Source organism: Dromaius novaehollandiae, chromosome Z (genome assembly GCF_036370855.1).
Source record: "Dromaius novaehollandiae isolate bDroNov1 chromosome Z, bDroNov1.hap1, whole genome shotgun sequence".
In the NCBI taxonomy this organism is placed as follows: Eukaryota; Metazoa; Chordata; class Aves; order Casuariiformes; family Dromaiidae; genus Dromaius; species Dromaius novaehollandiae.
In genome coordinates, this window is record NC_088132.1 from 24,057,356 (window position 1) to 24,070,116 (window position 12,761).

Sequence of the window (12,761 nt, forward strand, 5' to 3'; positions counted from 1 at the left end):
GAATTTTAGAAACAGCAGGGAGACATCAGCACATTTGGTAGCAGGCACTGTTGAATAGGTAAGACTTGAGTGCCGGTACTCCATTATGTGCAGCAACAGTCATATTCATACTTTCAAATGGATCTCTTCATAATTGCTATCTATTTCCATATTTAGGTGTATTTTACTGCTTCCTAGAAGAAATAACCTATTACTGCACATCCAGGACCTTGCTATTTCCAGAATGATTACTGTTAATGGATGGATTAAAATATTTCTTGTTGCAACAAACATTTATATTGACTTTAAAAAAGATGTATAATATTAAAGCTTTTCAGATGAAACATAAAAATCTTTGGATATTCCTTTTATTGTTAAATTTTTTGTACATCAGGTAAACACTCAAGACTTCAGAGGCATGGTTCGGGAAGATGCTGTTTTATACCTATTAGAAATTCCGAAAGGTGAAACAGTGACCATATTGGCTCAGAGCAAATATGAAGGTAGGTGCTTTTAACTAAACATGCATGTATCCACGAAGCCTTTGGAGGTGTCAGGAGGATGTTAAGCTCTGTTTTGTCAGTAAAACAACAAATGATCCCTCTTGCTACTCTTGATAACATTTTAATTGCCCTCTTTTTCAGTAGTTTAGAAAATAACTGTCTTCCATCTCACAAGGGTTGTAGAGAGGTACATTTGCAGTGTGTTTATCAGAGCACTTCTCCACCATTTTCATTTTCAGCAAACATCGTCTCTTAACCCTGAAGAGTGGCAGCTTAATGCTTATCACTTCGGCTTTTCACTGTTTAGCATCCATGAGATCTGCTGTTTGCATTCCCTCTCTCTTGTGCCTTGACAGTCATAAGGGATTCACAGTCAGATAGTATCTGGCAAGTGGACAGTTTCACTGAGTAGATAAGGAGCAAGCATTCTTGCTTTCTTGTTTACAAGTGCAGCCTACCGTACTACTGAAGTACCATCACTGCCTTTTGCTTTGGCTATCCAAGTGAAAGCACATGCTTCCCTCAGCTATAAGCACTGTATGCATATGAATATGGAACATTCTTGTAATGGCTGTGAATGTTATCTTTTTGAATGTAGGGGGGAAATTTCAAAACTCCTTGCTAGAATGACAGCTTAAGCTATTTCTTTCAAGTGTAAAATACTGAGGGAACTAAGCCTAAAATTAAAGTGGGGAGAATGCTGTTCAGCATTGTTGTGTATTTTACAGTCCAGATGAACGGCTACAAAAAAAAGGACAGACTAAATGGCAGTTCCTCTTTTAGTCTACAGAGACATCATGGCCTGTGGCAGAGGAGATTCATTCTTCATCAGGAGCCACTTTGAGTGTGAAAAAGAGTCACCACAGAGCTTAGCATTCACCAGAGGGGAGATCTTTAGGGTAGTTGATACACTGTATGATGGCAAACTGGGAAACTGGCTGGCAGTGAGAATTGGAAATGAACTAGAAAAAGGCCTCATTCCAAATAAGAGCAGGTAAGTTGGCCTCCTGTCATCTAACCTATTTTCAGAAGTAAGTTGTCTTTTTTTTTCAAATGGTTCTTGCTTTGTATCTCATACAACTTTTCTTCCATTTTTTCCCCCCTTACAGGAATGAAAAAATTGCCTTATCTTTACTCTCACAACAATTGAGCCTGTAAAACTGTAGATTTTAGAACCCTGGCATTATGTAAGGAGTGGATGAGGGAAGATGGCGTTACCTGTGCACTAAATTGCATACACAGAGCTAGAGCTTCTGACTTAGCTATCAGCTGAGCTTCGACAACTTACTGCTTCAGTTCCTATTCTACAAAATGGGGCAGGAGGCTTTGTTTCTTCAAAACAGTAAAAAAAAAAAAAAAAAAAAAAAAAAATCCAGCAAGTTCACTACTGTGTGTACAAGGATATTCTGCTGATTAATGTTTTAAAGAGCTTCTAGTACATCAGCTTTTTATGTATACTCTTAGGGAAAATGTTTTAATTGTTTTTGTTTTTTAAGGCTAACATTTCATTGTTTCTGTAGTTCTTACTTTTGTGTGGAATGTGCAGTAAACACAAACAATATTTTTTGCTTAGATACACTCCTCCAGTCAAAGTTAATGTAAGGTATTACTATAAGTTTATAGTAAACAGACTGAATGGGTGCATATTAAAATTCATCAGCAAAAAAAAACCAGTAAAGGCATTTTTAGACTGTAGCTTTTAAGTTCTTCAGTGAGGTCGTGATTTTAACAAAAATCTCTCAATTGTAGTGTACAGAAATTCCTGAAATATGCTTATTACCTGATTTCCTACCCATCTCCCATGCTACCACCTCTCCTGGTTAGTGCATTGTGTCCTCTCTGTTACATTGATCTGACTAGAGAGGCCTTTCTTTGTGTGCTATAGTGACTTAACTTAAGAAGCCTGATGGAGAAAAGGATGAGGGTAAGTTTTTAGGCCATCAGTTCTGAGTTCCACTCTGCCATCTCTGTGCAGCTGCCTTCTTTTATTTGTGCTTGTATTAGCAGTTTAAGGGCTGTGGACTGATTCCTGCCCATCAGTCTTGCAGGTGTAGTGAGTCAGAGCATCATGCTGACTCTAACCGTGTTTGCTTCAAGGCAAAAGAACCTGGATTTCTCTACTCTTTTCTCCACATAAGGCTGCCTACCTGCCAAATTATCTGTTGTGGATTCAAAATTCATAGTTCTTCAGAGAGAGACTTTTTGCCCTTTTTGACTAGCTGTGTATAAATGAACTTTGTGTTTTCTCTGTCAGAGCTGAGCAGATGGCTAGCGTTCAAAATGCCCAGAAGGATGGCTCAAGTGACAGGGCAGACTTCTGGAGAACACGTGGCCAGCGATCTGGAGCGAAAAAGAACCTGAGGAAGAGTCGTGAAGATCTGACCGCTATTGCATCTGTGAGCACAAAATTCCCAGCTTATGAGAGAGTTCAGTTGCGTGAGGGTAAGTCAACTGGTGAGAACCTGCTGCCTGTTTATTGCTTGTTGTGTTAGTGCTCAAATGTTTGGTCAGCTAAGTCAGTGCTTTCAAACACCTTGGGCTTCAGGGTTAATTCTGAGCAACAGAAAGAAACGATGTTTTTATCAGGATGCAAATTTCTGGGTGTTATTGCTTTGGGGCTTTTTAGACTGCTTTAACAGCATACATTGTTGCTGTCCTTTGCCTCCAAATTATATATGCCAACTTCAGAATTTAAAATGAAAAAGGAAAAATACAAAAGGTTTTATTGTTTTCTCAGTCTCTCTTAGGCTGGCTCTGCAAGTACAATCCATATGCATGAGACATTAGCTTGCTCATAAACACCATTCAACAATATCTTCAGAAAAAATAAAACCCAAGTATCTTCAGTAGATTGTCTGAATGTAACTGAGTTTGATGTGGTTCATCTCTGTGACTCTAAATGGTACTAGTCATGTTGGGCAGGTCAAGATAATTTCCCTGGGTATATGCACATGTCAGCACTGTGGAACAAAGTAAATAGTAAGAAGTATTTTCAGGGAGCTCCCAAATGCCAAGATAAAGACTAAGCAATGGAATGGCCTTCCCCATTGGCTTAGGAGGTCTGTGATTGCAGCCTGTTTTGACAAAACGTAACAGAATTTGCGTTTCTTTGCTTCTGCAGGCTGCCATGCAGCTAGTTAAGCATTTGTAGCTTTATTCACACAAATCCCACTGTGTTGAAAGAAGGTTCAACCTATTTTGCTAGATGGGAAGACTACTGAAGACGTGCTGTGTGTTTTCAGAATGTGGAGTCCTCTCAGCCTATCATCATTAGATGGAATATGAAGGCTGATCTATTTTCTGTTTTCTGTCCTTCTCTATTTCTTTAATTAAAACAATCTTTTACGCCTTCTCCACTGATAAAAATAGCTTTCTGTACAAAAAAGAGTTAGGCTCTTACACAAACTTCCAGGAGATAAAACTTTGTAAAATGGGTGTTTTGAATATCTTAAAGTATCCTTAGCATTTTACAGTAATTGAGGCTCTTCATATCTATGTATAAAGCCAGTCTGATAACACTGTCTTTTCTCTAAATATTTTTCTTTCAGCTGGTTTTAAGAGACCTGTGGTGATATTCGGCCCTATTGCAGATGTAGCTATGGAGAAGTTGTCAAATGACTTGCCTCACCTGTACCAGACTGCAAGTAAGTCCTCCTTTTAACATAGCTTATTTATTATCTTTAAATGGGAGGATAGGTAGTTTGAGAATCACAACCTCACAGCTACTCTAGATAAGATAAAATATTGTCTTTGCAGAGACAGAACCCAGAGATGCAGGTTCAGAGAAGTCAACTGGGGTAGTGCGCTTGAACACTGTGAGGCAAATCATTGAACAGGTAGAGTATATATATATCTCTGTGAAAATTGCTTACACTGAACTGCATATTATTGGATTTGTTTGCTCCTAAAACTTGGAGTGTCCTTAGATACTCACTGTATTTATTTTTATGTTAAGTAGATGTGGCTTAAGGATGAGGCTGTTCTGAAATGTGTTGAACAACAATTTTTATTATTTCAGTAGGTGTCCTCCAAGTGGGAGGGTGAACCTGATATTAGAAGTTAACTTATTTCTTTGTCTATTAGAAGTTAACTTATTTCTTTGTCTACTCTAAAATTGAACAGAGGGGCATCTGTGCTCTGTTGTGTACTTTCTGAATTTGCCAGGGTAGCCCTTATCATCGTTTAGTGCTCTACTTGCTTGTAGTGTCATCAAAAATTTAACATTTTAGTTTACCTCAGAGTTGTTACTATGTTCACTGAACAGGAAATGACTGTGATAACTAAGTCATTTTTGCTGTGACTGCATTGTCCGTCTTAAATACTTTTTAATATACTGTTTAGAGATCAAGTAAATAGGTGGTAATAAAGAAGCCAAAAAAACCCCAAACCCAAAAAACTTAGGCAAAAAGAATGTATTCTGAAGTTTATCATCCTAAGCCCAATAAAATCAGTGCCAGAGGGATTAGAATGTCACAGAGAAATCTCTTCAGAGCTCAGTTAAATGAGAAGGCACCCCTGGAGCACATGTTTGAAAATCCCATCCATCTTGGCACTATAGGTAGCTCAGAAGCAATCTATTACTGTAGATGAAAGTTTGCAGAAAAGAACAGCTGTGGCAGTGGAAGCTGTGGTAGGGACATGTACAGAGAGAGTTCACCTCCTACTTAAAGAACAAGGGTGGAGAATAGGTATACTTTAATTAACATAACAGTTATTTTATTAACACAATGATGTGGACATTCAGGCAAAAACCATTCAGAAAAATAGATCTGAAGGGAAAAAGGTGCCTGCTGTGTTTCCTGAATGGGATGTAACTGTGGGAAAAAAAATCCAATTAGTTATGGCCTTGTTTGGAAGAAAATATCCTAGTTTTCCTAGGCTACCATATTCCCTCTCCATCTCATCACCACCTCTTGTCCTCCTGAAGGAGAACACTGATGCGAGTTTTCTTGTTAACAGGACAAACATGCTCTATTGGATGTGACTCCTAAAGCAGTGGATCTCCTAAATTATACCCAATGGTTTCCAATTGTAGTCTTCTTTAACCCAGACAGTAAGCAGGGTGTGAAAACCATGAGACAAAGGCTATGTTCCACATCTAACAAGAGCTCAAGAAAGCTTTATGAGCAAGCAAACAAGCTGAAGAAAACTTGCTCCCACCTGTTTACAGGTAAGGAAGAATGTGTGTCCAGTTGGCTTACCAAGAGAACTGTGGATGTGAATGTGTAAGTCTTGAGATATCCACTTGCTGCCCTGCATATTAAATCATATGTAGGCTATAACTAAAGGGGTATGAAGGCATGGTCATGAGTAATCTCTTCCCTGATTTCTTTTCAAAGTTCCTTGTCCTGCCATATTTTAATATAAGAGATTGGGAGTCAGCATTCTGTCATTAAAAGATGATGAATAAGTGATTTAATAGGCTTTGGGAGTGAACAAACAGTACAAACAGAAATACTGTGCCTTTGTCGGCGATTTAAATGGAATAGTTGTTCATCACATTACCAAAACAAAAAAACGTTAAATAGAAAAGACTAGAAAAAGGATTGCATTGCATTTGCTGCATATATATACTTTTTCTTTCAATTTTTACAGCCACCATCAATTTGAATTCAGCCAATGATAGCTGGTATGGTAGTCTAAAAGATACAATTCAGCAACAGCAAGGTGAAGCAGTATGGGTATCGGAAGGAAAGGTATGCAATCAGTCCATAATGTATGTACTAAGCTGTGCAGATGTCTGAAGATCATCTCTTACCAGTAATAATTGCTCAAAGTGTTGTTTGCCTGTGCTGGATAGACTGGACAAGTAGTCACTTGATGTCTTGCTTGGTAACCAAAACTGATTTATTATTGTTCTTTCTGTTATACTTTGGAGCTTTCATCACTAATGCTGTGGCTAGGGGAGAATGTGGTAAGGACTACAGGACTTTCTTTTTCTATTCTGGAGTAGTGTTTCTCTCTGTTCTGCACTTTCATTTCTTAAGAAGTTCTTTAGCATGATATTAAGACCTAGCTAGACTCTAATTCTTATTTCTTTAATCTTTAAATTTCTTTCTTTTTTTGTTTAATTCTTACCTCCTTCTCTGCAGATGGATGGTATGGAAGATGATGCTGATGATCGCATGTCTTACCTTACTGCAATGGGTGCTGACTATTTGAGTTGTGACAGCAGGCTGATCAGTGACTTAGAAGATACAGATGGAGAAGGAGGTGCATACACTGACAATGAACTTGATGAGACCTTGGATGAACCAAGGATTTCATCTGTTAGCCGATCCTCTGAGCCCGTGCATCATGAGGAGGTGAGATGCCTGGATTATGAGCCAGGCTGCACTTTGGATTTTCAGAAAGCCCTGTGTGTATGCTTTAAAAATAAAAGGGGAAGGATCCTCTTGCAATTGCTGCTGACAGCAATCTGATTTTTAGCTGCAGTATTATCTTACCTCTAATAGCATTTTAAAGGTACATTGTGTTGAGCAAAAGTAATAATAGCTGTGTTTTTCTGCCTAACTCTGTAGGTTTCCTGATGATGTCTTGTCACCTTGAATTTTGCCATTACCTCTCCAATGGTTGTGATCAGGATACTGACAGTCATTTGACTCCTGGTTACAGTTCCCAAAATAGTAAACGTGAAACAGATCAAAAATGATTGAATTACTGGATCCTGCAGTGAATTTGTCTCTCTTAATTTCTCTCTCTAATTTATTTTCCTTAACAGAGTTTAAAGAAATCTAGCCCAGAACCAAGAGTTCAGATGAGAACGGCTGGCAGCAGGGAGATCCTCAGAGAACCTAGTCCACCTCCAGCATTCAAGCCTGAACCACCTAAGGTACACTTGTAGAAACAAATCTGAATGCAAAGTTCTTCTGTTTAGAGAACCCTCCAGGGTGGCACATTAGCGAGAGCACCAAGAATTATCAGAGACTAGAAAACATGACTAGTGTGGAAAGAAAGGAAGAAAGAATGAGTGAGTGAATGAATGAATGAATGTGTTGCAGAGTCCAGCAGAGAGAAAATTGAATGGAATACAGTTCTCCTCAAATATGTGTGATCTCTACAGCGAATACGGATATTAGACTCCTTTCTGTGTCTGTTAAGAATGTAAAGGAACCTTTTTAGTGCAGCAAGAACAAACTTAGGTTAACTGTCAAAAAAAAATTTCTGATGGCCATGATTGTGCAGCACAAAATAGAATCCGTTATCTTTGAAATCAGTCTCCGTCAATAGACTTTGTTAAAACTAGCTATTCAAAACTTGCTCAGGAATGATAAAGAAAAAAGATTAATGTTACTTGGAGACCAACTTCTACTTCTGCAGTTCACAATTGTTCAAAATACTTTCAGGTATGCTTTGGCAATGGGGATCAGGCAGAGTAGGACTACATGTAAGGGAAATAAAGATGGAATAGAAATAGGCTTGGATTCTGTGCACTTCTAAACTCCAGGTGGTGATATTCTACTTTCAGTAGTGCTGACAAATCTATTCTTCATCTAGGAGTTACCTCTTCTCTGTGCTATCCCCTCCCACATACTGTAGTTCTGGAAATCTTTAAAGAATATGACAAATATATCTAAATGTCTCTTCTACAGTTTGATGTGCACATCAGATTTGGTGTATGACTGTCTGGAGAAAATGTTGTAGCAGTTCAAATACCTTTCAAATATTACTTTGGACAAAGATAGACACTGTTTAAATACATAGGCAAAATTACTGACTTCAAATTCAAACCTTCATTTGAAGGTTCTGGAATTGCTGATAGAAACTTTGTGCTTTTCATGCTTACAGGGGAAGTTACAGAGCAAAGAGGATCTATATGATTTTCCCAAGAACTATGATTCCAAACCAAGTAACATAGCTGTCAGCAGTGACGCTTCACCTGTATCAGCTAAACCAGTACCACCACCTGTTTCTATGAAACCTGTCTTTGGGCGTCCTATCGTGAGAAACTCTCAACCAGCAGTCCCATCCACAGAGGAGGAGGAGGAAAAGTTGGAAGAGGAAGGAAGTGAACAAGAGAACACTCCAAAATCTGTACTGAGGAAAGTCAAAATATTTGAGGAGATGGATCATAAGGCAAGGATGCAAAGAATGCAAGAGCTACAAGAAGCCCAGAATGCCAGGGTATGAAGCGATGCATGCTCCCCTTGCTGTCCTTTCCAGTGTCCTTTCCTGCCCACTGAGAATGAAAATCAAGCCCTTGCATCATGATACTTCTGGAGGGAGGACTGCGGATGTAAAAAATAGGACATATGTTAAGCCTTCCTACTGTAGCTATAGCAAGCAAACTTTTAAAAATCCCATTGCTTTTGGCAATCCATTGTTTTCACATGTGTTTTGAATTCATACTCTAGCAGAAGATTATATCTTTGTCAGAATAGAAGTAGGATCAGTAAGCACTTTGTGGCTTAATTGTTTCAGATGTAGCTGTGACCTACTTTAGTCAGTCTAGGATTTCTGATGGATAGATTTAAAAAAGAATAGTTATTTTCTTCTGCTTTCTTTTAAAGCTTGAAATAGCCCAGAAGCACCCGGATATTTATGCTGTCCCTGTCAAAACACAGAAGTCAGATCAGAACTGGCCACAGCCCATAAGGTAAGGTGCATCCAGTTTAAAGCATTCTGCCTGGATTGCTTATTTCACTAGCAAGAGGATCTTGCCAGTTTTTACTCATACAAATAATCCTGCCACCTCTTGGTATATTGCTTTGTTGTGGTGTTCCTCAAAAATTGCTCTAAAATTGGGGCAAAATTTCAGAGAACTCTTCTTGTTTTTCAAGATCTCTTTTCTTTTAGTTCATTTATAGTTTTTGAATTACCTAGGAAGAAACACTATATTCTTTTACTGAGTGATTTTCAGAGCCATTTTTTTGCCCCAGTTAGTCTCACTCAGAAGCTTTTTGGCATTTATGTCCTTTGATGCCTATTCTTTCAGTTCTAGAGACTCAGTGATTGTTAGTCTATAGTTGCTGTTTTAATTACTTAATAATACTTAATTACTTTAAAATACTTGTTCAGTTACAGATGTATTGTGTGGGTAGGGAAACTGAGTATGAAACTTGCCTGAGGTCACTCATCAAGGCACAGCTGGGGAGAGAACTCTATTCTATTGAATATGACTGGAGTCTCATTAAAGTCAGGGAGTCTTTCATTAAATTTCAAGGCATTTTGAACTGGTTGCTCAGTGCATCATCTTAACTCTGAAGAAGCGTGTATTTGTATGACTTGGAATGTCACCTGTGCAAGAGCTAATACACCATATGCTGGTCCTATTTTCTGTTCTGGAGAACTTGTTTTTTCTTGCCTCTTAGTCATAGCCAAGGAAAACAGGACTTTTTTTTTTCCTAATGAATCAGTTCCTTTGGAGTTATGGTATATAATCTAAAATGAAAAAATGGAAATCAAAAAAGGGATAATTTCAGGGTTTTCTTGGTAGGTTCCAGACAGTAAGCATGCTGTTTTTTATATAGCTTTAGAGGCTTTTTAGAAAGTAGTAAAAAGTCTTGTTTAACCAGATATGCAGACTATTTGACTACTTACAGAAATCAGTGGTATTGCTTTTTTAGAGGAACATTAATGACTGACTGAGGAAGAGTGTTCAAGCACTGAGGGGATATGAGAGGGATGAGTGACATCTTGGTTTTGTACAATATGTGATCTGAAAAATTGTAACTCAAAACTGGCGAAATGCCCTTCCTTTTCTTGGTAGATCTTATTTTTATGTACCTGCTTCATGCCACATTAAATGAGTAGCACCACAATATATAAAAAGTAAATGTATGGGGTTTTTCTGCCCAGCTTTAAGTATGCCCAGCTATAGAGAGAGCCTTGAGTGGGCAGAGAAGGGTACCAATTTAAGAAATGTGTCACATGGGGAGTCTTCAGACCTGGCACACATAGTGGCAGGAAACTGCAGATACAAAAGAGAAAGCAGGCTTAGAAAGAACGTGGTGCTTAAAGAAGAATGAGGAAAGGATTAGTCAGCCCTGGTCATAACTAGGGTAGCAGCAATGCCTGAAGACATCTTTCTGCTCAGGAAATGCCTCCAAAAGCTCTAAAACTCTTGAGTTGGATGGGTTTTTTTAATGTTTGCAAATTCTTCCAGGTATGTTTTGTGAATCAGATTTGGATCATCAAGCTCTGCTTATAGCAGTAAGGTGTCTCTCCGGATAGGCTTACCATGGCTATACAAATGTTGATTTTGGTAGAATGGGCTAGAAGAGGCTTCATTTACTCTCTATGCCTTCCCAGGTTATACACAGCAATAAAATAGATACTCTCTATACTGACTGTAACTGTTCTTTCAGGTTTCAGAATGGACGTAAACTTTATCTCTCTCTCTCTCTCTTTTTCTCTCGCTGTCAGCTCCAGACCTCCAGAACCCCAGAAACCTCCTAGCAGACCTTACCTAGAGAAACAAAGCAGTTACGGCAGCGATGCAGAGGAGGAGGAGGAGTACCGTCGGCAGCTCTCAGACCACTCCAAGAAGGGGTATTACGGACAGCCATCCAGATATAGAGACACAGAATTGTAGGCTTGCTAGTATTTGCATACATAATGCTGTTTTGAGATTCTCTTCCTTCACAGCCAAAGTGGAACACTAGTTAGTTTTGAAAAGCTGTATCTTTGTTGGGGATGGTTAGAGGGTGATCTACCCAACTTAGACATATCCATACGCTGGAACTGGAAGACTTCACTTTTGGGGATACTATTTTGTGAGCATCTAGGAATAGAAATCACTATTGCCTGAATGCAATTGCCTATTTTAAAAGGACCAAAACCTATTTTAAAGTGTGTGTTAATTCTTGATATTTTCATGTATTAATGCAAAAACCCTTTTCTTCATCTTATAATACTGCCTTTTTGGACTGTGTTATGAAAGTATGATCCAAGAGATATGCTTTTTAATGCAAGACAGTTAAATATGAAGGAGTATCTGAAGGACAGTAAGTGCCTTTAATAAAAAGCATCATAGATTGTTTGTTTTGACATCTGATATTTGTGCAAAGCCATAACACACTAAAGAGTGATTGACTGTTTTACCTAACTTTTGATCAGTTTTATGGCAACAATTTTCCTTTCATGTTGTTTTTATAAGTTCATAGAAGCATATGCAATATTTCATAAATACTGACTGTACATAATAAAGGTGCACTTCAGTGGGTTGGAGAGACCAGGATGTCCTGAAACTAAGAAAACGATGTAGAAATTCAATCATGTATTAAAATTTACACAGACTGCAAAATAATAAAGAATATATTCTAGACAAATCTCAATCATTTTTTTTTAACACTAAATAGTCTGCTAGAGCCTCTGGCTTTCATAAGTGTATTTACAGTGGCACGATGTTCACTTCAAGGTCACGTGTTCTGCTATACTAACACAGACTATGGACTTCCTGTAAGACACTTCTCTTTTAGATCATTAACTTCTGGCTCTCCATTCCTGTTCTTTATCCCTTATTCTGCTACATAGAAAAGAAATTCTTGAAAGTGTCATGAAGAACCTTCTTTTATTGTTTGCTTATGTGATAGAAAAAATTATTTTCTAACACACTCTTAAAACAAAGTACAGAGGTACAATTTCCATGTTGGCGCAAAGAAATAGATGCATCTCAGAGGAGGAAACTTGTACTGCTCACTATAGGTTACTTTCATTAAGACTTTCTACATTCAGCTGGAGAGAATTTGTTGGCATGAAAACTCTTGTGTTTCAGCTATATGCTTTTAAGTGTGTATTCCTCTGAACTTGAGTCCCACAACTCATGCCTTGAAATGGTTGAGTACTACCTCCATTAGAATATAATTTGATTGTGCAATATGAAAGCTAAAATAAGACATAGTCACGATCATCAGGTTCTTACCCCAGGGATCCTGGCCACATTCGGTTCATGGACAGTTCTCACTTAACGGGCAATTGCTTAGTTCTTTTTTTCTACTTGGTATCCAGTATGTGGCCCTATCATTCATCCCAAATAAGAAGTAATAGAAAAATAGGTATTTGTTTTCTTTTCATAATTTTAAACAAAATCCTCAGTGCACTCTAACAGCCTTAATTTTCTCTGCAATTCTAGAGAGAAATGTCTGCTGAAGTATAGTGTTCCCTGAACAAACTATTACACAGTACTACATGCTTGCTTCTAAGTGGGTCTACAAACTTTAGGCAACAAACTTTCAGAGCATGTTTGTAGAGTGGGCAAAACACAAAACTAAGTCTTGATGTGAAACTAGCCTATTTGCTTTCTTTGGTGTAGGAGTGAGAGAAAATAATTTGGAAATC

At 38.1% G+C, this 12,761-nt stretch overlaps 1 protein-coding gene across 8 annotated transcripts in view; it reads left to right on the forward strand.

Moving 5' to 3' along the window:
- Positions 1–11,752, forward strand: part of TJP2 (tight junction protein 2) — a 66,895-nt gene extending 55,143 nt beyond the window's left edge. For all 8 annotated transcript variants that reach the window (XM_026097767.2, XM_064501751.1, XM_064501750.1 and 5 more), the window contains 12 exons: positions 374–482; positions 1,266–1,476; positions 2,737–2,924; positions 4,031–4,126; positions 4,239–4,318; positions 5,442–5,652; positions 6,078–6,178; positions 6,575–6,787; positions 7,204–7,314; positions 8,271–8,606; positions 8,993–9,078; positions 10,848–11,752. In XM_026097767.2, the coding sequence (XP_025953552.2) occupies positions 374–482; positions 1,266–1,476; positions 2,737–2,924; positions 4,031–4,126; positions 4,239–4,318; positions 5,442–5,652; positions 6,078–6,178; positions 6,575–6,787; positions 7,204–7,314; positions 8,271–8,606; positions 8,993–9,078; positions 10,848–11,016 (1,911 nt within the window). In that variant the 3' untranslated portion in view covers positions 11,017–11,752. The remainder of the gene's footprint in view (positions 1–373; positions 483–1,265; positions 1,477–2,736; positions 2,925–4,030; positions 4,127–4,238; positions 4,319–5,441; positions 5,653–6,077; positions 6,179–6,574; positions 6,788–7,203; positions 7,315–8,270; positions 8,607–8,992; positions 9,079–10,847) is intronic.
- The last annotated feature ends 1,009 nt before the right edge of the window (positions 11,753–12,761 follow it).